Consider the following 27,338-nt stretch of genomic DNA (forward strand, 5'->3'; position numbering starts at 1 on the left):
ATTATCTGAGTGAATACTGTGTATTTCCATAGGAATTCCAGACCTCTGGCAGCTCATTTGAAATGTACTTATGTCCCTATTTGATGTGTCCCTTCCCTCTGCCTTGTCCTGGGTCTGTGTTGGGCTTGTTTAAATTTTTGTGGCAATACAACATTCTTGACTCCTACTTTGCTTGCCATCCCCTGCACCCCAGATATTTTCTACAGAACTTTGCACCATCCCCTCAGTGTATTCGTCCTTCCTGAGTGGGATAATTTGCACTTGCCTTTACCTGAGTGTGTTGTGATTTCCTCAACCCATTTTTTTTGTTGGTCAAGAGTAAGTACAAGTCCTGTCCTTCTACTTCCAGACCTTCCTGGCTCTCTGTCATCTGCAAATTTAATAAGCATGCTCTCAAAACAGCTCAGCAGTAAAGATTCTAAGAATGAGTGAGTCTAAGACCTGGAAGAGTTCTGAAGACTAGTGTTTAGTAAACCCTGTCAACCCTTACTAACTCCTCTGGGAATGGTTTTCAATCATTTTTGCACCCATATTGCAGTAGCTTTATCTATTTTATGGCCCAGGTTCATCTTTCCTGGCTTTTGAGGCTTAACCTGGAGACTAGTTGCCTAAGGCTAATTTCATAGTCAATAATTAAGGGAGAGACAGCAGGCCATTCAAGTTGTTCTTTGAAGTTGCCTTTCTCTCCACTGAGAAGCAGCAACACAGCACAACCTTTCTCCTAATTTAGTTGCTTCAGTTTGTGTCTGTGAAGTCGATCAGATGAGGTGGGATATGTGATTTTGTTTATAGTGGTGTCAGGGTGGACTGTGTAGAAGGACAGTGTCAGTAAAGACAAGCTAAGTCATGTGTACCATGTTCCCATTAGCTACAGGTTTTGTCACTCTGCTGGAGAGGCAGATAAAGTCCGTCTGACTTGTCTGGGCAGACTGGTTGTTTGCTTTACCTTCAGTTTCTGGTATTTTGAATATTATATTGAAAACTGTTGAGAATATTTCCAATATTTGTAATAATAACTTCAGTTTCACTAAACAGACAGTGGCTAATAGAAATGTACCAATTATGCACCAAAACCAGCAAGCTGGAGCAGAAAGCTTAAGAGTGATCCCAGAGGATTTCAAGGTTTTTATTGCTTCCAACCCTAAGAATTGTCCTTTATGCTTAATTTAAGACTTTAAGTTTTACTGACAATTTATAGTCTTCAGGAGCAGGGACTGACTATGGAAACAGGCTAAAAAAAGTCAGTTCTGAGCACAGCTACAGACTGTCAAAACTTTAATATGGATTCAAAGACAACTTTTTCTAACTCCACTGAAGATGTTATTGGAAATAATTATTTCTTAAATGCACTCCTAAAAAACTTTAGCGAGAGTGCACACAGCCTAAATAGTTTCAGCCCCTGAAGCTCTGTTTTCTCAGTGATTATGGTTACCTGGACAAAAATCCTCATACTACAGTTAAAACGAATAAGGGCGTTGGTGTCAGCATGAGCCTGTGGAAAAAGCTTCTCTTTGTGTCATTTTTACATGCATAATAACAGCTGATGCACAGAATATTTTTAATATCAGAGTGGGAGGATATGAGAACCCCAGGTGCAGTTTCAGAGGTGCAGCTTACAAGTTTAATGGTGTTATTAGAAGCTGAAAATTCACAGCCTTTTGTGTTAGTAATGGAGGTGGGTTTGGACCCCTATGAACTGATGTAACAAAAGCATTGCACATTCACCAGCTGAATCACTTCTTAAGGTACCATTCAGTACTTGGTAACCTCCATGATAAGCTGTAGAGCATCAATCACCTGTTCTGTCTTTAAAAAAATGTGGTAATTTATTTTTTATTGGGTTTTATAGCTTTTTTTAATATGTTGCCCCAATACCTCATTAAAATTGCATATCCTTTCTAGATTTGTTTACTGGTGTAAATTTTTAGCAGTCTTTACAAGGATTTTTCAAAGCAATTTTGACTTTTATTTTTTAAAATTTTCCCCATGATTAGGGACTAGAGTTAGGTTTTGATTTGGAAGTTGTCTTTAGGTTCAAAATATTCCTGATGTCCCATCTGATCCTTTATTGGCCTATTGATATATGGTAAAGGTGTCTTATAATATTAAAACTGAGACTATCAAATACTGATAGAAATGAAATAATGAGCTAAAGTTCCTGCTAACCAATGAGACTGAAGAACAGTGTCTTATTAATCTCACTGTGTTGTTGTCAAAAACAAAAGGGAAGCAGTTTGTTGTCTAAAGCTCAAAAATGAGACCTTTCTTGGGGTCCTGCCTTCTTCTAGGACATAAGGGACCTTACACTGAATTAATTCTGCAGAGGGTCCTTTGATGAAATGAGCTCATAGGAGAAGCAGCTAATGCAATTCCTATTAAAAAAAAAAACCAAACCAAAAAGTATGAGGTTTAACTAGTCCTGGTTTTTATAAGACCAGTGCTGGTAATTACAATAGAATTTTTCAAAGAACATTTTAATTTTGTCTGGTTATATTAAAGATGAGCGCACTCCCTTGTTGAAGTATGATATTTGTATGAAAATGTAAAATAGTTGTCTTTTTATATATGCTAAAATTAATGGAAGATTTCTAGCAACAAAAGTACACTTTAACAACAGTCTCCCTTTGGTGTTTCAAGCAAACCAGAAATGGGCATTTGAGTAACTTGCAGCATCTGATAATTTGGATGACTACATGCAGGAACCTAGCAGTCCTTATCTTACACCTACGTTCCTCCTGCATTTTGGCTTTTTTACTATTCAATTTCATTTTTATTGAAGTGCTATTTTATGCAATTATTCCCTCACAAAAAGAGTTATGTTGAAATAAATATTAACTACTATTAGAATGAACAATTACATTAATAGAATCACATTAGTAGTAAAAATGTCTACTAATTAGTATTCAAATTATATTCCACGTAGTTATTTTTCTGCCTTCTCTAAAGATACTCAAATATACTACTTCAGTTTCTCGATTAGATTTGAGCTTTCTTCAGAAATTAATGAGAATTTTCATCTTTTTGTACTTGTTTTTTAGCTAATTGGTGGGACTATCAAAATGTACAGCAGTAGAAGGTAACCCCATTCAGACGAATAGAAGTCAGAGGATTGAATATTTACAGCTACTCTTGGTTTTCCACTATGTAGCATCCTGACATTTCTTTGTGAAGGAAAGAATGTGTTGGAGTTAGCATCAGCATGACTTCTCCTTGCAAGTCTGGAAAAACATCTGTCATTCTGCCAGTCTTCCCATTAACTACCTGAGCAAATGCAGCGAGAAGATTTCATTACTTTCAAGAGACTAGCTCTGCTTTTCTTTAGGTTTGTTCTTTGCTAAACCTTTTGTTTTTAACAATTGCAAAAAGGTAACTGGAATCCTGTCAGATTTACAACTCACTAAATTTCTGTGTGCTTAACCCAATTAAAACTGGAAGGAATATTGCCAATATGTCAACAAAAATGCAACAGGGTGATGATGGGAGGGTTAGTTTACAGGGAGTCCTGAATTCCTTTGTCTTGACCGAATGAACGAGAATTGTTCTTGTAAGACAAGTGCATACTAAAAGGATTAACTCTGATAAACTTTTATATTCAGACAAAAGACAGTTGAAGTACTAGGAGAACATTTTTTGCTCAATTTCTTAAAAGCAGCTTTACATTTAATTAGAGAGGAGTCTCTTGTATAAAAACTGAGTAGGGGGAATAGTGCACTGAAACACAGGCTGAGCCTCTTAATGGTGTGGAGTGCACTGGAACTGTGGTTTTAAAATATGCATTTTGCTAATACACATTGTCCTAAGCTATGTAGCTGTGCAGACAGGCCATGCCCCACCATCTCACTCCTCCTGGCTCTTTGTCCTACCAGTACGGATGCTCAGCTCTAGGGTAAGCCAAGAGAGTTTAGAGAGTTAAACTGGCAAAAAATTAATCTTAGCTCTGCTGACCCTAGCAAAAAAAAACCTCAAAAAACAACAAACAAAAAACAAACTGGGAAAGGCCAAACAGCACAGTTGGTACAAGGTGCAGGTGTGTAACTGGAGATAGGAATGCCCCTTTTAGAATAAGGCCATAATTAGACCACGTCATCTGTATTGTAAAAACTCACATAAGTCATGAGCATTATGTAAGGAGTTACTCAGATACTATATAATTCCATAAGTGGTTCATTTTAGAGAAATCTAGTTTTAAAATCTCACATAAATATATTCATTGCAATATATGTGTAACATATTGAAACATATAACAGGTAAGATTAATATATAACCTATATATGGAATATATAACGTCTGTGGTATATATATGTAATATGACACAAGACAGGCATAACAGAAATTGTGGTGAAAATATGGGTTAATTGGCATAAAGTATTAGTGGTACAAAGCATATCCTTAATTTTATGCATGTTCTTACATGCTTTGCTGAGCTGGGATTATGGAGAGCACCCTCTAGTCGTGTCAGAACATCAGTTAAATCTACATAAATCAATACTATGTCAGCAGTTTTCTAGATTAATTACATGACTAGAAGTTTGAAGAATACTTTTATACAAGTATAGACCTAAGAAAATAAGCAACTTTTATAATGTTTATTGTTAATATAATTCTTTAGTAAACAATTTCATACTAAAATGTATAAAATCTGAATGAATATACTAGTCTGAAACTTGTTCAAAACCTGCAAGATGGCATGTTTTATAGGATATCTAACACCAGGGAAAACCACGACATCTGTTTAGTTCTATGCAGGAGGTTTTACTTATACACTCAAGTTGTGACTATACAAAATAAGTAGAAAACCCATATTCTGTAATATCTATAATTTGTCTAAAAAGACAGAAAGAGTGTAAAACCTCTAAATAAAGATGCTGACACTTTACTGGAGACCACAAAGCATTGAGGCAGGCCCAAAAAGTCTAATTTGGTGATATAGTGCTGTGATCTTGAACTAGGTGATCTGTGGGCAAATGACATCTTACTGCACTTATAGCCAAGCTAATCAATTCCCAGATAATGGGAGAATTGACTTTAATTTGTTAGAAGTCAGAATTAATACTGATACACTTAAGTCAATACTATTTGCATTACCAATGCCTGGTTTTTTGCAAGGTGCAGAAAAAAATGTATGTTGTGAAGCTATACTCTCAAACAACATAGAAATTCAAAGCATAAATTGCCTTATAATTAATTTTCATTTATATTTTTGTTTTCTTGTCACTTTATCATGTCTGTATGCATGAATGTCCATTTGTGGAAACAATTGATGAAATAGATCTTTCTAAACACTACTTGGAAAAAAATTGAACAAATGTTCATCATGCAAACTTATTCATAATTGCTACTTATCAAATGTAGGAACAAACACTGTTTTGTCTGCAATTTCTAACAATACATTAATTTAAATTGTACGTGACTTTCAAATCATCTGTAAATAGGAAAAAGGAAGAATTGGTGAAATACGCTATTGCCGAGCAACAGCAGAGATGTGAAGCAACAGTAGCAGCATATACTGACTATTACCAAGTAATACATAATATGGATTCTTTCTGTTTGGATCTGACGTGCGTTCTGCAGCAAACCATTTCCCCTTTCTATGGTATAGACTCCATGCACACACTGGAAGTCTTTATAATACTGCTACATTCCAGCCAGAGGGTTCTGGTGGCCAATTTCTACTTGCTGTAAGAAGGAGAAGGCTTTTGCCCTGCTTCCCAGAAAAAGCTTCACATCTCCAGGTTTGTGATTTTGGAATAGAATGAACAGTGGAAATCTGGAGAGTTTGCTGTTATTTGATATTCTAGTTCCCAGTTGTTAGAATTGTACAAAGCTTCGTGCATGAGCTGATGCAGGGTTAACTTTGGCTGGGGACCGATGGTGCAGCAGGGCAACAGGAGTTCCCAAGGACTGTACATGCCTTCTTAAGTAGCTTAGGTAGTCTGCTGCTAGGAAACCACAGTTTGGGAATCCTTGGCTAATATTTGTAAATTGTTTTGAAATAATATTTCGAAATAACATGTAAAATTTGAAGAGTTTTTTTTTAAGGAAAGCAAGAAAATAAAGAACCTCGCTTCCCCTGAAGTGAATCATCCTCCCTCCTACTTGGGAAAAGAAAAAAAAACACTGTAAAATTTAATGTGAGTAAACCCCATAAGGTTCCCCAGGCACCTAGAGTAATTTATGGAAAATTTTATAAATAAGAGTTGCAAATGATTGGGTGTTCAATTTCCGCCAATCTCAATTGGGAGTTCTGTTACTGATTTATAGAGGGCTGAGATCTCACCTTCGGAATCAAAAGGACATTAAAAATTATATTGTAGCTTTTATAGCAGCCATAAAATTCTTTATTGAATTCTGTGTGATTTCCATAGAGTCCATAGGACTACTTGATACAATAAATGCCTTGTAATCCATTCATCTGGACTAAGAAGTATGAGTTATGTTAAGGCCTGTGAATATTTCCCTCCAAAGATTGTTTTCAAGTAAAGCATAATTCTTTATTTATTGATAGCAATTACCACTGAATTCCGTGGCCTGAATTTTCTATTGCAATCAATAGATAAATCATAAAGTTGAAAAGTGCAAGATGTTCTTTAGCAGGGAATAAATGCCAGCGCCCTATACCTTTATGGTTATACTGACCTTATTATGGACAAATCAGCCGACTTGGAAATAAGTAAGTACTAAGCAGTGGCCATAATTTTAATACTGTTTTCTTGTTCAGAAGGACAGCCCACGCTCTTGTTGTCACAGCTGCCTAACTGAAGTTTGATCACACAGCTGGATCACTGGTCACGCACCAGTGACCGCTCTGCAGCTTTGGCAGCTCATTGCTGTTACAGTAACTTTTTGTTTCCCAACCTTAAGCAAATTAAAGCAGGCAACTGCAAAATCATCAATAGGTCAAATTCATTAGCTGTTCTCTCTATGAAATAAACAGGAAAATGAAGCTCTCCTTGGTCTTAATTAGTTCTTATAAAAGTTGGCAGGGAAACAAAGACATTTGTACACTCCTTTATTTTTATAAGAGACTTGCCTGAAAGAAAAACCTCAGACATGTAATTTCCTTTTTTTTTTTCCCCTCCCCTGCTTAATGCTCTCAGTCAGAGGCTAACCCAGCACCCTCCCTCTGAGGGTAGAAAGAAAGGTGGTTTGGCAAGGGGTTATGCCTGTGTCTCTTTTGTGCGGATCAGGGCATGTTCTGGGGAGCCTGCACAAGCTGTTTCCACAGCGATAGGCCACACTCTGTATTTACAGTCTCCCATACAGGTAATTCATCTGCAGGAGAAGCTTTAGCTGAATGCTGTGGTTCCACAATCATTACCGCTGGCTCTCGGCCATGCCACATCACCCAGCAGTACAAATTTGATCTGGATCAGGTGTGGGCACATGATTACATTTTTGTCAAATTAGCAGAGTGCTTCGTGAGGATTTTATGCCGCCTGTTTGCTTTTATCCTGGTTGCAGAGGAACATGTGGTGCTGGAACCACAGAGGGTTAGGGCTGTGTGGGGAACCGATGCCTGTTGCAGCACTTATGCCGCCAGGGCAAAGGTGACTATCAGAGTTTTGTTAGAACAAATTGAATTGGCAGAGAGCATTTCAGCAGGAACAGCACCTTATGTCATGCAACCATGGCACTGTAAAGCTGGCAGCAGAAGCCTCCAAAGTATTTAATATGCTGTTAAACATTGGCCTATCCTGTAGCCACAGATTAGTCCAGAGGAGTCTTAATTCTCCTTATTTGTGCTATTTTCCACAAAATTTACTTGTGCTTTGCACTTGTGTGGTGTTCTGGCCCCTATATACATTTTAAGGTGCAGGTTTGTGGTGAGCTGAAAACAATGTAAGGCTTTGCTGCCGCTGAAAAGGTGTGATGTCACCACTTCCATTGCATCAGCTCTAGTAATGATGCCAGTGACAGAGTGAGTCAGACTAGCAAGCTGATTTAACTGAAAACTAAGAAAAGATAATACCAAGAAAAAAAATAGTGAAAGTTTGGACTGCTCCTTCATTGGCAGCCCTCCAATTAACTTGAGCCAATTGTGAGCCCATGTGTTCAGACTTTGAGTTTCAGCTCTGAGTATTTTCCAGCTGAAATGGGGTGAGGGGGAACCCTAAGAACAGTTGTGATCAATGGTTAACCGTGAAGCAACTAATTAACTAAAATGTTAGTCTGTTGAATAATTGTAAAATATTTCCATGGCTTTTTGTATACCTAATATGTGAATAAGAGCATTCATGTTAATGGTTGCTTATTTACTTTCTTGGTGAAATATTTAGGATAATGAAATAATGTTTTTGGAATTTTTGCTTTCTGACAGTAAGTGACATTCAGGAAAATAAAACATCTTTGCCTTCTGTCTTCTCATGCTTTAATCTGTAATTCCTCTATTCCTGGGATTGCTTATTGCTTTAATTCTTTGATTTGTAACTCAACCACTGAGCAGACATTCCTTTCTTGTTCTAGATAAGATAGTTACTGCTCAGCACTTTAAAAAGAATTTATCTTTCTCAACCATCAATTAAGTGAGCATTTCTAAGACAGGGCAATAAATCCAATGTGAGGATTAATGAAGCTTTACAAAGAAATGGCTACTGACTGCTATCTACCCTGCTGCATCCCCTCCCTCCTGGGGACTATGTAGGTAAGGAGCTAGCTTGTAGGAATTTTGGAGAGAATAGTTAAGGGGTAGGTGCAGAGTGGAAATAAGGACTATGTAGGGATTTCCAGAAAGAGCGTGCATAGGCAAAGACTGCAGCAGATGTCAGAGAGTGCATTAAGAAAACTATGTGAAGGAGGAACAAGTGGAGAGAATTGTTTGCTGCTGGAGAAAGGTTGTACCTGGTGGGGAGGACTAAAAGGAACGGTTGACTCCTAAAGAGCAAATACTGTGAAGACGTGATACTGCTATTTCCTAATCTGTTTCTGGTAAAATAGCCTGAGAAATAGGTCAAAACACTTATTTATACTGTTCAAGCTAATCTTCCTGATTCTTAACTGTAGCTGATTAGGCTGTGCTAAATGAATAACCCTGCTATCACAAGTGTGAATTTGTTAATCTACAATAAAAAGTTGTAGAATGCTCTCTGAAATCACTACAGCTGCTTGCAAAACAAATTACCAAGGCACTCCCTAAATAAAGAATTAGGAAACTCAGTTCCCTTTTACTTGAAGTTCTAGAAAACTCACTTCTGAGTTGTCAGAGCTAAATAAACTAGGGACTTTCTAGCCTTTGCTTTTCAGAAAGTAATTTAGCTTAAAGCTAGAGATATTATTGAGATTGACATCTTAGTTATGGCTATCTTCGTGACTCTAAATTAAGGAGGATAGACAGAACTTTCTCATATACCACAGATGAAAATAAAATTCCCAGTGTATCTTCCCTGAGTATCTTGTTGGAAAAGTTAAGTATATTACTATTACTTAAAACATAATTTTGGGGGCCTCTAATTTAAGTTCTGTGGAAGAAATGTTTGTATCATGTCACTTAGGTAGTCTGCCAAGCCTTTGAATTGGATTTACTGGAATGAACTAGGAAGTTATAGTTCTGGATTGCTTCTCTGTGTCAAACTGACCATTAAAGGCATGAGCAATTTTGATATGCAACTGACTGTTCATTTAAGGCTCATGCTTCTTGAGTTTGCTACTTTTTTCCTCTACTTCAGTTAAAGATATTAAAAACCCGAGATATATTTAAAGTGAGATATTCTATGTGAATAGTAACAGAAGGTCACAATATGTTGAGAGAATTCAAATATATGAATGTTCTCTTATGAATACTTACTTCTTGTATAGATGGAGTTGCAGATGGGTTACCAGATGGAATACCTTCCTACCAATATAGTTACATGTATTTAAAAATGGATGCAGTGCAATCATATTATTTAAATCAACTCTGTTATTGCTTTTGAAGCCATAATGACAGTAACTATTCTGTAAATATGGCAAGAGGAATGTAATTTCTTGCTGTAGAGTTGTTGGGCTTGACTGAGATCTAAAAAGTCTCTCTTCTCTGAAAAAGGGACCTTAAATCAATTCTCTTTTCTTTAGGAGACTGTGTAAATATCTGACAGCATGCAGTACAGTTCAGGCTGGGCACTAGATGTCCAGGAGCATGTGAAACATGACTGGCTAAAAAGAAATGACAAGAAGAACATTTTGGGACATAGCTGACTCAGAAGCACTCTTCCCTTCTTTACAAAAATCAATCCCCATGCCTGAGCCAGAGGCCTAGCACATCTTGGCAGAAGCATTCTTTTCCACTTGTTCAGCCTTTTGCCCTTTGATTAGCTTGCTCAGCTGAGTGTTATTAATGTTGACATCACCATAGCATAATATTAAAAAATAAAACCAAAGAGAGATCCTACCCAGAGAGTGGAAAACCAGCACACACTACTCCTGTAAACACCCTTTTTCAATGCACATTTTCTCTCATCTCATCAGCCTACCTTACTTCACTTATATCCTCATACTTTACTTGTGTTGGGTCTTTCTTTTCAGACTGCCATGCATTCACCTGTGAAAAGTCATCAACTAGCAAGAGCTCTTGTTCAATCTCCTCACCAGCCTTCTTTCTCTTGTTGCTTCTGGTCAGTCACCAATATAAATTCCAACATACTTATGAACAGTCTTACCACTTTTTTGCAGAAGAAGGCACAGAAATTAGTGATAATAATACTAGGGAAGTTTCAAGGAAAGTAAACAGGGCCACCTAGAACCAGTTGCCCAGAACTATGTCCAGATGGCTTTTGAATATTTCCAAGGACAAAGACTCCACAACCTCTCTGGGCAACTTATACCAGTTCTTGGTCTCCATTATGGTGAAACAGTCTTTCCTCATGTTGAGAGGGAACTTCCTGGGTTTCAGTTTGTGCCATTGCCTCTGGTCCTGGCACTGGGCACCACTGAAAAGAGCCTGGCTCCATCCCCTTGGCACACTCCCTGCAGGTATTTATTTATATACATTGATGAGTTTCCCCACCAAGCCTTCTCCAGGCTGACAGTCCCAGCTCTCTCAGCCTTTCATCATAGGAGAGATGCTCCAGTCTCTTCATCATCCTTGTGGCCATTCTTTGGACTCTCTTCAGTATGTCCATGTTTCTCTTGCACTGATCTGGACCCAGCACTCCAGATGTGACCTTACCAGCACTGAGTGGAGGGGAAGGATCATCTCCCTTAACCTACTGGCTTTACTGAAGCATGTCAGCGAGATAGTTAATTTCAGTCTCCAAAATACTCAAAGTGAAGTCTGAGATTTTCTTTCCCTGCCACAATTAGAAGAAAGATTCAGAAGCTGTAGGTTCTCCATAAAGGTCAAAGTGCTCTATCTGATCATTTGTATCTCCTACATTCTTTGATGTTATCAATTAACACTACCAGATCCAACAAACTAAGAAAATAATTCAGCTTTAAAAATTGTCTTTCCTTGCCTTGGAAGCTAAAAATTCACACCACTGTTGAGCAATGATGCCAGTCCCTTCATGCGTGTATATCTTTCAGCTCCAGGCTTTTAGTTCTTGAACTCACTATGAGCCAGGAAAAGAAGGGAGTGGTAGGAGGAAGGACTGGAGTGACTCAGAGTTCTTCAGTCCTTACCTCTGGTTGTGTGTAACTGGAGGCTTCTGAAGCAACCCCGGACCTCCTGTTCTGTCTGGGCCATGTTTCAAATTTTTTATAGTCTGATATTCAACTTCGAATTTCCAGACATGTTCTGATTTGTCTGTTTTGAAATACATGTGACATATAAATGAAATGTAAAGTATAAGTCAGACTTCTAGATATAGGGTCCTTTGGGAGTAGGACTGTCATTTAGTTTTGCACTGCCTACCACAGCAGTGTCACGGTACAGTGTCACAGCAGTGTCACAATACAAAAAAATAAAACTTAATGAGAAGAGTGAACAGGTATTAAATTATCTGGCTCTTCTTCTAAATTGCATAGCTGATCTGTCAGAAGAGTTGTGACAATTCAGCAAAGTTTGAGTCTTTTAAAGATTCTTTAGAATGTGTTTAGGATACAGATTCCTCAAAGGAAAAAACCATAAATTTCCTGGGATTGTGTTCGTTTCCTTCAAAGAAATAAGGAGTGCTTAGAAGAAAAGCAAGGCAGGTTGCAGAGTGGTGTCGGGTTTGCGCGCCAGAGGGAGCTGTATCCACACGGAATGGCAAGTCACGGTGTGTGCTAGGAATGTAGAGCAGGGATCTTGTACTTGGTAATGGGATGTTTATAAATAAAGAGGATTTGAGCCTGGAAGTGATTTTATTTTCTGCATGGTTTTTTTCCCCCTTAATTTCTTCTTACCATTTAAAAGTGTACATTTTGTTTTGTTTTGTTTTGCAAGAATGATAAAATAATTTCAAAGGTAGAGATCAAGCACACTGATTGAATAATCTGGTTTATTGTGTTCATACAATGTAGTAGAATTAGCTGTGACTACTCCGTTGTTATTGTCCTGGAAAAGATATTTTGACTGTGCTACTTAGACTTCTCATAACTATGAAAAACACATTTTAGGTTGAAATGTGCCTTGCCCTGTCCCCAAAGAAAACTGGAATTTGAGGGAATGTTTGAAAGGAAAGAATATACCTAAGAACAAGAGAAATGTTAAAATCATATTCTTCACATTAAAAACCATCCATTTAACAGTTTTTTTTATCAGCTGTTGTTTTATTTCTTTATTTTTTACAAATAGTGGGGGTTTATTATCATAATAACACTTTATTTTTTTAAAAAAACCCATTGATTTATAGTTCCAGTCCTGCAGTAGAATTCAAGAACAAACTCACTGACTCTAAGGTAGATTTACCTGGGTGATGGGGCTCCATAAATCCACCTGCAGAACTTTACATAAAAGTGAAATGGGTGTCCATGACAAGACATAGGTAGCAGTGCACTGTAGGGAACCCCTGTGGCAGGAGGTAAGGACTGGATACAGCCAGCTCCACAACAGACACAGGACACAGGTAAGCCCATCAGCCAAGCTAGTGAGAAACAGCCTTGTGAACACCAAGGTCAGAGAAGAATAAGAAGGAGGAGGTGTTCCAGGCACCAGAGCAGAGACTCCAAGATTCCCCTGCAGTGTGTGGAGAGGACCATGCTGGAGCAGGTATTTCCATTCTATCTGTGAAGAGGACCACAGTGGAGCAGATATTTTACTGCAGCCCATCCACCCCTTGCCAGAGAAGGTGAATATTTCCTGAAGGACCTGTAGTTCGTGGAGAGGAGCTATGTAGGAACAAGTTCTCCTGACAGGAAACATGGCATATGGAGGACTCCCACTGGAACAGTTCATGAAGGACTGCAGCCTGTGGAAGGACTCATACTGGAGCTGGAGAAAAATGTGAGGAGCAAGGAGTGGCAGAAAGGAATTGTTAAGAACTCACCACAACCCACCATTTCCATCCTCCTGGCTCTGCTCATGGGTGATGGAGAAGAGATGAGTTGCAAATGAAGGAATGAATTTGAGCCTGGAAACAAGGTGGTGAGGGGAAGGTGTTGTTTTAATTTTTGTCCTTGTTTCTCACCATCCAAATCTATTTTAATTGACATTGAATTAAATTAATTTTCCCCAAGTTGAGTCTGTTTTTCCCAAGACAGTAAGGGGTAAGGTATCACCGTATTTTTATCTTATCTGTGAGCTTTTTAGCTTGTTCTCTATTCCCATTCTGTTGAGAGGTGATAATGTGAGAGTGGATGGGAAGAGGTCTGACGACCAGCCGAGGTCAACCCATACAAAAAGATATAATTTTTAACTGGGTGATCTAGGAACTTTTTAAATTCAAAGGATGAACTATTTGGTTCCAAGGATGATATATCAAGAAAAATTGGAGGTTTTAATCTCTGGCATTTATAGTCTCCTGTATTCCAAATGGAAAGGAATGGTATAGCTTTTCATGGTATAATTCAGAGGAGAAACTTCATCAGAATAAGAGAAGACATCCTGCACCTTCTTTTTTGATATAAAAATTTACTAGAACTCAGGAGGAGTCCTAAAGGGACTTCTTCAGTTAATCCTGTTCTGGAAGACACTATGTAGTAAACCTAAGCCATGACGAGTCTTAAAGAAGTGAAATTTTCAGAAAGACTGTTGTATACTTAAAAATATTTGATACATTTGCATGGGGGAAAAGAGACAAACTCAAGACCCCGTCAAGAGTAAACACAGAGAACAACTAACTGAATACGCAGGCGTCCCATATTTTTCGGTGTCATTAACTTTTGGATACAGCAGCCTTTAGGCTCATGAATGTTTTATTCGTTCTTTCATAGATCTTCCTGAGAGATAACCAACTGGATACTGGACAAACAAACAAAAGGAGTAATCAGACTCCACTGACCTGTTTACCTTGATTGTGAAGGATGAAAAACAGCAGCTGCTTTCTGTGGAACCAGGCTTCTGGTGGCACTTGCTTCTTTCCTTTTGGATGATATTGGTATAAAGATATCAAGATATCGAACTGATAATGTTGTGAGTTTATACATGCCAGACTGTGTTCCACCACTTTCGAAGCAGGTATGTTATTTGAGTACCTTTGCCTTATTTTTCAGCACAAATCCAAATGGACTATGGGTATTGTAAGAAAAAAAAGTCATATTATTACAACCCCTGTATAAGATATTTAATCCTGGATAATATAAAATTTACGCAAAACCAGCTGAAGTTAACTGGGGTCCCATCCTCTTAGGAGATGTGGAATTATTACCAGAATTTGGATTGTCTTTTAATATGTTTCATTGTCATTCAAGGAAGGAAGCAACATTTTCTTGACTTTGTTCTACTGGAACAAAAATACATAGCTTGAAAACAGGATTCTGACGTAGTTTCAGCCATCACGACTGTATCTAGCACTAAAATTGTGATTGTTGCATCCTCTTTAATAAGGAGAGTGTAACTTTTTCTAGAATAGTATTGTCTCATTGCAGTTTTAGTATTTTATAGGACTGCTTTAAATGAATAAGAAATAATTTTGAGTAGCTAGACCTTAAAGGTGATTAATCACTAGAAAACTGAACAGGCTAGTGAGTTTAAATTTCCATAGCTGATTGGGTTATTAAAATTATTTTATGACAAAGTACAAATTACATAACATTTTAGTTCTTCAGAATTAAATCCATTGTAACTTTAATTTTGGTTTATGCTTCAGAGTTGCCATGTAGCTGATCAGCACTATGTAAAAGATTTTTAACTAATGCTGTCTATCTGTGACTTCACATGGTTGCCCACCATTATCTGGTGCATTAACAGGGCTGATGTGCTTTGCTTGATTCCAGTGTGATCAAGATAGATCCCAGGATTATGTTAAATATGCTCAAAGCATACCATTATTAACAAAATAACATGGTAACTACTGCAGGTGGTAAAGTAATATCTAGATGCTCATATGCAATTTCATTCTTAATTGTTAACATAAAAACTGAGGTTCAGTCCATTTAGTTGATGGATTGTGTACAACACTTAAAAGTAGAGAGGAATTTTTTTTCAGCAGATCACAGGACCCTAAATTGTGTGCTAGATGATCAAAAAAAAAATCAAAGTAAATATGCATAAATTTAGGTCTTTTAGTAAATCAATTACTATGTGCCAGAATTACTCAGTAGATTATATTTCTCTGTGTACTTACATGGTATTTGATTTTCTTTTCCATATTGAACAAAGCTGAAGAACTTAAAAGTGTTACATGGCTGGTTCTGAACCAAAATGTGGCCTAGTAAATAATATATGAATAATGGCATGATAGTGTTTCTTGGTCAGCATTGAGAAGAGTGTAATAGCAGAGAGGGTAGTCTTATCTAACAAAACCGGTTCTCAAAATTTTTTCTTATGGCTGGGGTTACAGCTCACTTTTAGGCTTTTTCTGTGATCACTTTTCAACATTTGGAGATGGGTGCAATGTTCAAAGAACTAAAGAAGTTGTGGTGAGGGTTTTGTTGTGGCAAGTCTACCATTAAAGATTTGCAGCTTTCTCTCATGAATCGTAGGTATCTTCATCTTGTGTTTTAAATTATGGTTTATATAGAATCATTTAGGTTGGAAGGGTCCTTCAGGATTATCTGGTTACAAATCCCCTGCCATGGGCAGGGACACCTTCCTTAGACCAGGTTGCTCAGAGCCTCATCCAGTCTGGCTTTGAACACTTCCAGGGATGGGGCATCCACAGCTTCTCTGGACAACCTGTTCCAGTGTCTCACCACCCTCACAGTTAAGAATTTCTTCTTAATATCTTAAGATATAGCCATTCCCCCTCTGACCTTGTCAAAGGTCCCTCTTCAGCTCTCTTGTAGGCCCTCCAGGTACTGGAAGGCTGCTAGAAGGAGTTTCTGCTGCATGAGTTTCTTTGTGTCACCGCCTAGCAATAGCTAGGCCTGGGTTAAAAGCATTTGGTTCTTCAAATACAAGAGAATGAACTGTGAACTGCAGGAAGGTAGTCGAATCCACTCAGTGGAGAATCACTGGTTTGTCTGCTTCTCTTCTGTGCTGAAAGAAGGAACAAAAGATAGATCTGAAGTGGACTTAACCTGTCGGTCTGTGCGTAGCCTTTGCTTGAACTATACTGTAAAGGTACCTTGTTAAATCTATCACAAGCTCATGAATTCAGCCCAAAATCTTGTATCTCAAATAAGGTAGGACCCTGATTGATGTCAGTATTTCACATGCAGAATGTTGTGATAAAGTTACTTTTATAATGCGAAGGTCAATTCTTGGTATCTAGTTTCATTACCCAGGTCCAGATTCATTCCACCTGTCCTCAGACTTGTGAGTTAGGAATGCAGTCATAGTGAGCACACTATAGAGTTAATAGAGAGAGACATAAACAATCACAGATAAAACTAGGTGGGAATATAATGTTCAGTTATTAATGCTGAAGCAAATTTAGGCAATCAATTCAGTGACAGCAACATCAAGCCTTTAGTATGAACAGTGGTACTAAAACAAAAGCTTCTGTTCTTTGGCTTTTCCATTTTCTCATGTTTTTCTAGTTGTAAAATATCTCAAAGGACAGAGGATAATTAAGAGGAGATTTTATTCTAGATTCACTTTCATGTATTTTTAGCCAGTTACTGCCTCATAAAAAGCTATTAAAATGAATGATAAGAAATACTATCCATATATACTTGCAGTCCCTGGTGTTTTAAATTATATTTTACATTGGCAGCTTTGGTAATGCACTGCCAACATGGCTGAACAAAGGCAACGTGCTTTGTCAACATCAGGTGAAGCATTATATGAAATCCTGGCACTAGAAAAAGGAGCAACACATGATGAGATTAAGAAGTCCTACAGGTACGTAAAGTGTGCTTTGCAACAGGTCTAAAAATGCTTATGTGTCTGGCATGATTATACCAGGTAACTCTTTGAATTACCTGTGCTGTAGACATTCATTGCAACAATCTTTTCTTTTTTACCTGTGAGCCTGAAAAGAATCCATGATGATGCAATGTGAATCTATTGATTTCATCCCACAAACAATCTGTGCTTCATCTGAAATGTTTTAATCTAACTGCATGAGAGGTCAGACTGTTAGGATAAACTAACACAGGCTGTGCTTGTGAAGCACAGTCTTCGAATACTGCACCCAGTTCTTGCTTTATAACAGCTTTTTCCTGAAGTATGTTGAAACGTAAAGCCAATGCAAAAAAGTGCTATAATGATAATTTGAGAAGTAGAGTCAGAGATATAAAGAGTTCAATTCATTTATCTTGTCAGAAAAAAAAAAAAAAAGAAGACCAACAGATTATTTGATTATAGCATGCAATATCCTTGAAAGGGAAAATTGCTAAGTGTAAGAGGGTTCTTCACTTTATGAAGGCAGGCATAACCAAAACCAATGCTTGGAATTTGAAAATTATTTGAGCTGAAAAAGGTACATGGTTTTAATTGTGAGTGTAACCAACTACAGAAAAATATGGCACAGAAAACGGTAGTTTCTCTATTGAAAAAGAAGAGAGGACATGAAGACAAGTTTTACCCAAAGACAAGTTACCAAAATGGTGAAAAATATTTTAGTGGTGAAATGTAACAAGACCTAGAAGTAAGACCAGAAGATTTTATGGGTCATTTTGCTCCTAAATCTGTTTGGCTGCTGTTGAAAGAGAAAGAACTTTAAATGTCATGAGTGAAATAAATTGTATTGGCAGTGAAATATATCAGACATGTACTTTCAGGTTTAAGAAATATTGTAAAGCTTTTATTACAGCATCATTCTGGGTGTTGTTGGTTGCACTGTATTGCCAGTTAAACTTTAATGTGGCTTGCTTTTCCTATGAAGTGTAAGAATATATTTGAACTCAGAAAGGGGTTATGAAATAGGTCTACTTGTGTCATTGCTTAGCTTGAATTTTGCCAGAACTCTGTCCTCCATGTTTTTGAACAAATTCATTTCTCCCCTTTTGTTCCTTTCTGCCCATGGAGGCAGAAGTAGTGACTGTCCAAACTTTTCACACAATGGAAGGAAAACTGTTGACATCCCATTGTTCTGTTGTCTTGCATAATCATACCACTGGGGAAAAAGCTTACTACATTATCAAATTCACTCATGACTTGCACCTTCTGTGTCCTTGTAGTATAGCCTGGCTGCAGAAACTATATTTTGTAACAAACCTCATGTCTTCCTGTTGCTTTTACATCTAATTTTCTGTAGAGGAGGCCTTCTTTAATCCCCAATGGAGAGAGTTGTCATGGAAGAACGTAGAAAGGAATTAACTTTATTTAGTGCTGAACATGAATACAGATGATTTACATAGTGATCTATGGCAAAACTGACAGTGGTGCTTTCTCCATCTCTATTAGTAATTAGAGAAAAAAAAAGGCTGCTTCTGACTAAAGTGGAAATGTCAGAGGGATTCACTTTTAATGAAGTAGCTGTAAATATTTGCAAGATAAAATGATGAGTCAGTCTCATAGATTTGCTTTAATTATCTTTTAATTTATGCTAATCCAAAAATCTGCTACTGAACTGGTATTCTTTAGTACAAGGTATAAAACCAGCAATACCTGATTCTGAGTTTCCTGCCATTATTAATTAAGTCACTATTAATCACACTACTACAGCCCGGGGCAAAATTTACTTTTTAATAAACATGACAGATGTACCTCTCTGTGCTTTTATTTGGAGTTTGACACAATCTAATTTATCAAAGAGTAAAGCTAATAGGCTTCTAATCAGCAGAATTTCAAAGGAGGTCTGTTTATCTTCAATACCATACAAAAATAATCTTTAGAATCTTTTTTTGGCATAATAACTTGAACTGTACTTTGACTTCTGGTTTCCAGTCTGACAGTGAAGTAATATGCATAAAGATACTGAATTTCTTTTCTTCAGAAGTTTCAAACATCCTGTTTTATAGACTATTTACAAAAAAAATCATAGAGTGATTTGGGTTGGAAGGGACCTTAAATATCATCTAGTTCCATTCCTCTGTCCTGGGTAGGGACACCTTTCACTAGACCAGGTTGCTCAGAGCCTCATCCAGTCTGGCTTTGAACACTTCCAGGGACGGGGCATCCACAGCTTCTCTGGGCAACCTGTTCCGGTGTCTCACCACCCTCACAGTTAAGAATTTCTTCCTAATATCTAATCTAAACTTAGCCTCTTTCAGTCTGTAGCCATTCCCCCTTGTCCTATCACTGCATGCCCTTGTCAAAGGTCTGTCTCTCTTCAGCTCTCTTGTAGGCCCTCTAGGTACTGGAAGATCCCAGTTAGGTCACCCTGAAAGCTTCTCTTTTACAGGCTGAATAATACTGGTTCTCTTAACCTTTCCTCATAGGAGAGGAGCTCCATTCCTCTCATTATCTTGGTGTCCCTCCTATGGACTTGCTCCAACAGGTTGATACCTCTGTGACAGAGTATAATGGTGATTAAGAAATTTATTAGGAAATATCTGAAGTACTCTGAATGGCATTTAATTACTGCCAAACAAGGAGGGATAATGTTTTGCCTATGCCAATGACTTATGCTACTCCTGATGCAGTCTTTGGGTATAACAAAGGCTCCCCACAGACCCAAGAGGACAAAGGACACTTATGTGTCCAGGTAATGGGAATTAAAAAGCACTGGAGAATGCGGGCATCGATCCCGCTCCCTCTTGCATGCTAAGCGAGCGCTCTACCACTTGAGCTAATTCCCCATCCTGCAGCTCTGCCAGAGGTCCTCTCCCCTCCCATGCAGACACCCCTGATTAAGGATGCCCTGCACCCAAAGCCTGGGCCTCCCCCTGGCATTGCTCTCACACCACACCACCCCCCTCACTTTCCTGCTGGAGGTGCAGACAACCCTGGTGGTCAGGACCAACATCTCCTGCCCAGGGTTCACTCCACACTGCTTGTCCAGTTTTATTCCTAAACTGAGGCAAGAGCTCAAGGCTGGGCAACCATTGAAGAGGAGCCACTTGGGCAGGGCCAAAACCACAGCAGTGCCACAGGATCTGGGCCAGAGCCAAAAGGACACTCCTTCGAGCCGGAGTTGAACCAGCGACCTAAGGATGGCCGTGGAAGGGAGCCTACAGTCCTCCGCTCTACCAGCTGAGCTATCGAAGGAAGCACAGGGCCATACCCACTGCCTCACCCATCACACACTCAGCCAGCACTTCCACAGCCATGGCACAGCATCATGCCTCTGTTACAACATCCTGCTTCAGACAGACTCAACTCCAACATCACAACACCTTGCTCAATCCCTTTAGCCCATCAATCATGCAAGCCACTAACAGAAACACTCCCTGCTTCCTTGGACATCACTGATAGCTGGACTCTCCTCACTACCACACACAGCTTACCCATATCCTTCTGCAACTTCCCTTCATTCCCTTTCACTGTGCTGTCTTCTGCCCTCTGGTCAAGCATCAGACTAAGCAAAACTGTTCCATAACCTACACCTAAGCAATAGAAGGTCATGTGCAAGTCCTCTGAATCTCTCTTTCTCCAAGCTGAATATGCTCACTCTCCTCAGCCCATCCTTAAAGAGAAATCTCCATTCCTTGAGATCCTTGGTGGCCCTCCACTGAGGTTGCTCCATTTCATGGATTTGTTTTCTGTACTGGGCTTGATATTTGAGAACTGTCAAGCAAAGACAGAGAAAATCAGTTCTTCTGCCCATAGTGCTTTTGATACAGCCCCGGTTGTTCTTGTCTTTTGTAAATCTGGGCACACCATAAATCTCCCCACAGCCCCCAGTGGACAGAGGGATCCCCACCAAAGGGCCCTGTGTCCAAGCAGTGGGAATGAAAAGCATTGGAGAATGCGGGCATCGATCCCGCTGCCTCTCACATGCTAAGCGAGCGCTCTACCACTTGAGCTAATTCCCCACCCTGCAGCTCTGCCTGAGAGCCTCACCTCTCAGAGACATCCACCACTGATTCAGGAGGCCCTGCACCCACATTGGCACTGCTCTCAGACCACCACCAGCTCATCCACTCACTTTTCTGTTTGAGGTGCCCCTTACAACCTTAGTGCTCAGAAGCACCATCCCCATCCTACAGTTCACCCCAAAACTTCCTTGGTTGGTCATCTTCCTAAACTCAGGCAAGAGCTCACAGCTGAGTAGCCTTTGAAGGGAATTCGCCTGGAAAGAGCCAAAAAGGCAGCGGCACAGCAGGATCTGGGCCAAAAGGACCCTCCAAAAGGACATTCCTTCGAGCCAGAGTTGAACCAGCAACCTAAGGATGGCTGTGCAGGAGAGCCTACAGTCCTCCGCTCTACCAGCTGAGCTATCAAAGGAAACACAGGGCCCTGCCCACTACCTCACCCATCACACACTCAGCCAGCACTTCCCTCACCACTGCACACCATCTTGCTTCTATTCTAACATCCTGCTTCAAATTTCAAACAGCCCCAGCTCCAACATCACAACACCTTACTCAATCCCTTTTGCATGTCAAATCATGCAAACCACAAACAGAAAGCTCCACAAGCTCCTTGGATATCTTCTACAGCTGAACTTTCCTCACAGCCAAATAGAGCTTATCCATAACCTGCTACAACTTCCCTCCATTCCCTTTCACTGCGCAGTCTTTTGCCCTCTGGTCAAGTACCACATGAAAGGAGAGTCATTGCTTTATTCCTACAAACTGGAGGTCATGTGTAAGCCCTCCAAACCTTTCTTTCCCCAGGCTGAACATTCCCATTGTCCTTAACCCATCCACCTAGAGGAATCCCTCCATTCCTTGAGATTCTTGGTGGTCCTCTTCTGAAGTTGCTCCATTTCATTAATGTCTTTCCAGTACACAGGATCTCAAAACTGGACACATTAATTGAGATGACATTTTACATCTATCAAGGAAAGTGGGAGAAAACAAGGTTCCCTGTTAGATTGGCCATGCTGCTATTAATGCAGAATTGGATGTTCTCCTACTCTTTGTATTGTGGGTAGGCTGCAAGCACTCAAGGCCCCAAGAGGACGCAGGACCCCTGGAAAAGGACCTTGTGTCTAGGCAATGGGACACATGAAAATGGAGCACTGGAGAATGTGGGCATCAATCCCGCTCCCTCTTGCATGCTAAGTGAGCACTCTACCACTTGAGTTAATTCCCCATCCCGCAGCTCTGCCTGAGGGTCCTCTCCCCTCCCAGACACCTACCCCTGATTCGGGATGCCCTGCACCCAAAGCCTGGGTCTTCCATCATCCTACTCTCATACCACCAACAACATTCCTTCTATATGTGACCCCAAATAAACTCAGTGGTCAAGACCACAACTCCCTGACCAGAGTTCTCCCCCAAAATATCTTGTCTGGTTGTCTTCACGACTAAAGATCAGAGCTCAGCAGTGGACAGCTCTTGAAAAGAGGCCACTTTGGCAGGGCCAGAAGTCAGCGGTGCCGCAGGACCTAGGCCAGAGCCAAAAAGACATTTCTTCGAGCCGGAATTGAACTAGCAATCTAAGGATGGCCTACAGTCCTCCGCTCTACCAGCTGAGCTATCGAAGGAAGCACAGGGCCATGACCACTACCTCACCCATCACACACTCATCCAGCACTTCCACAGCCACAGCACAGCTTTAGGTACAGCATCATGCCTCTATTACAACATCCTGCTTCAAACAGACTCGGTTCCAACATCACAACACCTTGCTCAATCCCTTTAGCCCATCAAATCATGCAAAACCCACAAAAAGAAACACTCCACAAGCTTCTTGGACATCATCTTCTACAGCTAGACTCTCCTCACGGCCAAACAGATCTTACCCATATCCTGCTGCGACTTTCCTTTATTCCCTTTCACTGTGCTGTCTTTAGCTCTACAGTCAAGAACCAGACAAATATACAGACACTCCTCTACTTGTGTATGCTGGAGGGTGATGAACAAGACCTCTGATTCTCTCTTTCTCCAAGTTGAACTTTCTCACTCTCCTCAGCCCATCCTCAAAGAGAAATCTCTCCATTCCTTGAGATACTTGGTGGCCCTCCACTGAAGTTCCTCCACTTCATTGGTGTCTTTTACAGTACTGGGGATGAAATTTGGAAAAGGCCACAAGTTGCACCAGAAGAGGTTTAGATTAGGAAAAAATTTTCATGGAAACAGTTGTAAAGTATTGCAACAGTCTGCCCAGGGAATTGGTGGAGTCACCGTCCCTGCAAGTGTTAAAAAACATGTCACCATGGCACTTGAAGACATGATTTAATGATGAATCAGGTGGTAGTGCGGGGTTGATGGTTGGACTTGATTATCTTAAAGGTCATTTTTAACCTTAGCTATTCTATGATTCTGTGATCTGTCAAGCAAAGACAGAGAAAGTCAGTTCCATTGTTGAACTGCTGTAGTGCTCTTGACACAGCCCTGGATGTCCTTGTCCTCTGTAAATCCAGGGCACATCATAAATCTCCCACATCTCCCAGGGGACATGGGACTCCCACCAAAGGGCCCTGTCTCCAGGCAAGGGGAAGGAAAAGTTTTGGAGAATGTGGGCATCGATCCCACTGCCTCTCACATGCTAAGCGAGCGCTCTACCACTTGAGCTAATTCCCCATCCTGCAGCTCTGCCTGAGGGCCTCTCCCCTCACAGGCACCCACCCTGATTAAGGATGCCCTGCACCCAAAGCCTGGGCCTCCCATTTGCATTGCTCTCACACCACCACCTCCCCACTCACTTTCGTGCTGGAGGTGGCCAGGAACAACCCTAGTGATCAGGACCACCATCGTCCAGCCCAGGGTTCAACCAAGTCTGTCTTGACTGTTTGTCTTCCCAAACTCAGGCAAGAGCTCAAGGCTGGGCGGCCCTTTGAAAGAGAGCCACTGGGGCAGGGCCAAAACCACAGCAGTGCCACAGGATCTGGGCCAGAGCCAAAAGGACACTCCTTCGAGCCGGAGTTGAACCAGCGACCTAAGGATGGCCGTGGAAGGGAGCCTACAGTCCTCCGCTCTACCAGCTGAGCTATCGAAGGAAGCACAGGGCCATACCCACTACCTCACCCATCACACACTCAGCCAGCACTTCCACAGCCATGGCACAGCATCATGCCTCTGTTACAACATCCCGCTTCAAACAGACTCAACTCCAACATCACAACACCTTGCTCAATCCCTTTAGCCCATCAATCATGCAAGCCACTAACAGAACTCCCTGGTTCCTTGGACATCAGTGATAGCTGGACTCTCCTCACTACCACACACAGCTTACCCATATCCTTCTGCATCTTCCCTTCATTTCCTTTCACTGTGCTGTCTTCTGCCCTCTGGTCAAGCATCAGATAGCATTTCCTTTACTCTGTAATCTCCTACGAGCATGAAGAACATGTGTAAACCTTCAGATTACTTCTATAGTCTGAACATTCTTACTGTTCTTGGCTCTTCCACAAAGACAAATCCCTCTATTCCTTGAGATTGTTTGTGGCCCTTCACTAACATTTTTCCATTCACTAATGTTTTTCCTGTACATGAGATCACTTGCTCTCAAGTGTCCTGGTGGCCTGGTCACTGCACTTGGTTCATGTGTGTCTTCTACGCAGAGGCACAAAGTTGGGCACTGTCATGTCTTTACTTCACAGGCAGTTAAACATCACACAGTTGCTCCCTCCTTACCTCCCCTGCAGTGAGATGAGGAAGAAAACTGGGGAAAAATAAAAGAGGTAAAATTCATGGATTGAGTAACCACCTCATTTGTGAGTTCTTCCCTTTCCTCCTCCACTTTCAGCAGCTTCCTCTCTTCCTCCTTTTGTTCTTGTAATGGCCCTGCTTTGGAGTAGTCTGCATTGTCCACTTCTTCCTCCTGTTCGCTCCTAGAAGAAGCTCCTTCATCCCTTACTAAAAGACTTGACTTCTACTTCCAATATTTCTTCTTGTGTATAGGGGCAACTGTTATTAGTACAGGTTGGTTCTTCGGTTCACATGCAGTGTCTGTCTCTGGGACTGGGATAGCCAAAGTGCCTGTCATTTTGTTGTCAGGTACAAAGACCTTCTCTTCTCCTTGACGTTACTGAATAGTGTTGAACAGGGCTTGCTAGGCCTGAGCCAGGCCCCAGCACACTGCAGCCATTTGTTTCTCTCTGGAATTACCAGGGCAATAGCATCCTTTTCCCAAATATTTTACTAGTTTTTCATGATTCTGCACTTGTTCAGGAGTGAAATTCCAAAATGTTAGAGATGCCCTCTGTCTTAGGCACTTGTCCATACTATCACACACATCCTGCCACTCATAACTGTTCAGCCTCAGGGCAGATATCTGACTGATATTCTTAAATAGTTGTTTGAGCCTAAACAAGGCCTGAAATACAATCAGGAGATCTAACAATAGGAACATACTGGTTTGAACATCCTGACAATATTCAGTTCTCAAGAGCTACTGTAATTAGCCTGAAGGATAAGGGGAAGATGGAGGAAGGTGTCTGCCCCATAGGTTGGCTCTCCGGGGCAGAAAGGTAAAGGATGTAATTAGGAATAGTTTCCAACAGATGGCTCTAGAAGTACAGAGAAAACAGCAATGCTTGATTACAAATACCAGATTAGTCTCACAACCATCTATTTTATCATATCATAAGCCAGTGTTACAAAGTACGACAACATGACAACCTTAACCCAGTCCCCAAAGGTGATAAACAGCAAAACAGGGAACATATACAGCAAGTAAGATGCTACATAAGGCAACTCTGAGAACAGATTTAACACCTCTGAAAGCAAATAAATCAGCATTGGGACCAACTACTATTAAACTAAATGATGAATGCTTACAACAAATTTGTTTTAACATACTCTGGTCAGACTTGTCATTATCTAAACCCTTTGAGCCCCATGCTGGGCACCAAAAAGAGCTGTCATGGTTTAACCCAGCAAGGAGTTGAACACCACACAGCCAGTCACACGCTCCATCCTGCACGAGAGATGGGAGAGAGAACTGGAAGCAAAAGGAAAATTTGTGGGTTGAGAAAAACAGGACAGAAAAGGAAGGGGGAAATGTCAATAATAATAACAGAATTAGAACATACAAAACAAGTGATGTACAACATAATTTTTCTACACTTGCTGAATGATGCCTAGACAGCCATTTTCCAAGCAGTGGCCCCCAGCCATCTTTCCCTCGAGTTTATATATTGAACATGATATGACATGGTATGGAATATTCACCTGTCTCAGCTGTGCCTCCTAGCTTCTTGTGCCCCCAGTCTCCTCACTGGTGATGTGGTGTTAGAAGCTGGAAAGTCCTTGACTTAGCGTAAACTTTGCTTAGCAACAACTATAACATCAGTGTTTTCAACATTATTCACACTCTAAATCCAAAACATAGGTATTAGGAAGAAAATTTACTCTCTCCCAGACAAAATGTATTTATAACAGGTATACTACTCTAAATGCCATCTATCAGATAATGAGGAAGGCCACAGAATACTTTCCCTCAATCCAGGGGCCTTGATGCTGTCAGAGAAGCCTGGGATGCTGTCATCTACTATGCTGCCCAGGTTTGATGCAAGCTTCCCACAGCCTCCAGAGGACAAGGAAACCTCACCAAAGGACCCTGTGTCTAGGCAAGGGGAAGGAAAAGCATTGGAGAATGCGGGCATCGATCCCGCTGCCTCTCACATGCTAAGCGAGCGCTCTACCACTTGAGCTAATTCCCCACACTGCAGATCTACCTCGGGTTGTCTCCTCTCCCAGGTACCCACCTTTGATTTGGGATGCCCTGCACCCAAAGCCTGGGCCTCCTATTGGCATTGCTCTCACACTACCACCCACTTGCCCTTGACTTTCTTGCTGAAGGTGCCCCCTTACAAGACAAATCTTAGGACCACTATCCCCTGCCCAGGGCTCACCCTGGGCAGCCTTTGCTGGTTGTTTTCTCTTGCAAAAGGAATGTCCCAAAGCTTGGACAGCCATTTGAAGGGGATGCACTGGGCAGGGCCAAAAGTCAGCGGTGCAGC

At 40.5% G+C, this 27,338-nt stretch overlaps 1 protein-coding gene and 7 non-coding genes across 8 annotated transcripts in view; 1 reads left to right on the forward strand and 7 right to left on the reverse strand.

Annotated features, from left to right (window-relative positions):
* Window positions 1–17,171: 17,171 nt before the first annotated feature.
* The window catches only part of DNAJC5B (DnaJ heat shock protein family (Hsp40) member C5 beta), a 31,994-nt gene continuing 21,827 nt past the window's right edge, over window positions 17,172–27,338 (forward strand). The window contains exon 1 of the mRNA XM_051771427.1: window positions 17,172–17,278. Coding sequence (XP_051627387.1) covers window positions 17,172–17,278 — 107 coding nt within the window. The remainder of the gene's footprint in view (window positions 17,279–27,338) is intronic.
* TRNAY-GUA (transfer RNA tyrosine (anticodon GUA)) lies at window positions 20,442–20,530 on the reverse strand. Its single transcript is given in 2 exon segments — window positions 20,442–20,477; window positions 20,494–20,530. It is a non-coding gene; the product is annotated as a tRNA-Tyr (tRNA).
* Window positions 21,225–21,297, reverse strand: TRNAA-AGC (transfer RNA alanine (anticodon AGC)). Its single transcript has one exon. It is a non-coding gene; the product is annotated as a tRNA-Ala (tRNA).
* Window positions 21,621–21,709, reverse strand: TRNAY-GUA (transfer RNA tyrosine (anticodon GUA)). The gene is given in 2 exon segments: window positions 21,621–21,656; window positions 21,673–21,709. It is a non-coding gene; the product is annotated as a tRNA-Tyr (tRNA).
* On the reverse strand, window positions 22,841–22,916 carry TRNAY-GUA (transfer RNA tyrosine (anticodon GUA)). Its single transcript is given in 2 exon segments — window positions 22,841–22,876; window positions 22,880–22,916. It is a non-coding gene; the product is annotated as a tRNA-Tyr (tRNA).
* Window positions 23,883–23,955, reverse strand: TRNAA-AGC (transfer RNA alanine (anticodon AGC)). The gene has a single exon. It is a non-coding gene; the product is annotated as a tRNA-Ala (tRNA).
* Window positions 24,283–24,371, reverse strand: TRNAY-GUA (transfer RNA tyrosine (anticodon GUA)). Its single transcript is given in 2 exon segments — window positions 24,283–24,318; window positions 24,335–24,371. It is a non-coding gene; the product is annotated as a tRNA-Tyr (tRNA).
* TRNAA-AGC (transfer RNA alanine (anticodon AGC)) lies at window positions 26,966–27,038 on the reverse strand. The gene has a single exon. It is a non-coding gene; the product is annotated as a tRNA-Ala (tRNA).

Source organism: Manacus candei, unplaced genomic scaffold, assembly GCF_025592945.1.
Source record: "Manacus candei isolate 608988 ecotype Guabito, Panama unplaced genomic scaffold, ASM2559294v1 h1tg000008l, whole genome shotgun sequence".
Classification (NCBI taxonomy): domain Eukaryota; kingdom Metazoa; phylum Chordata; class Aves; order Passeriformes; family Pipridae; genus Manacus; species Manacus candei.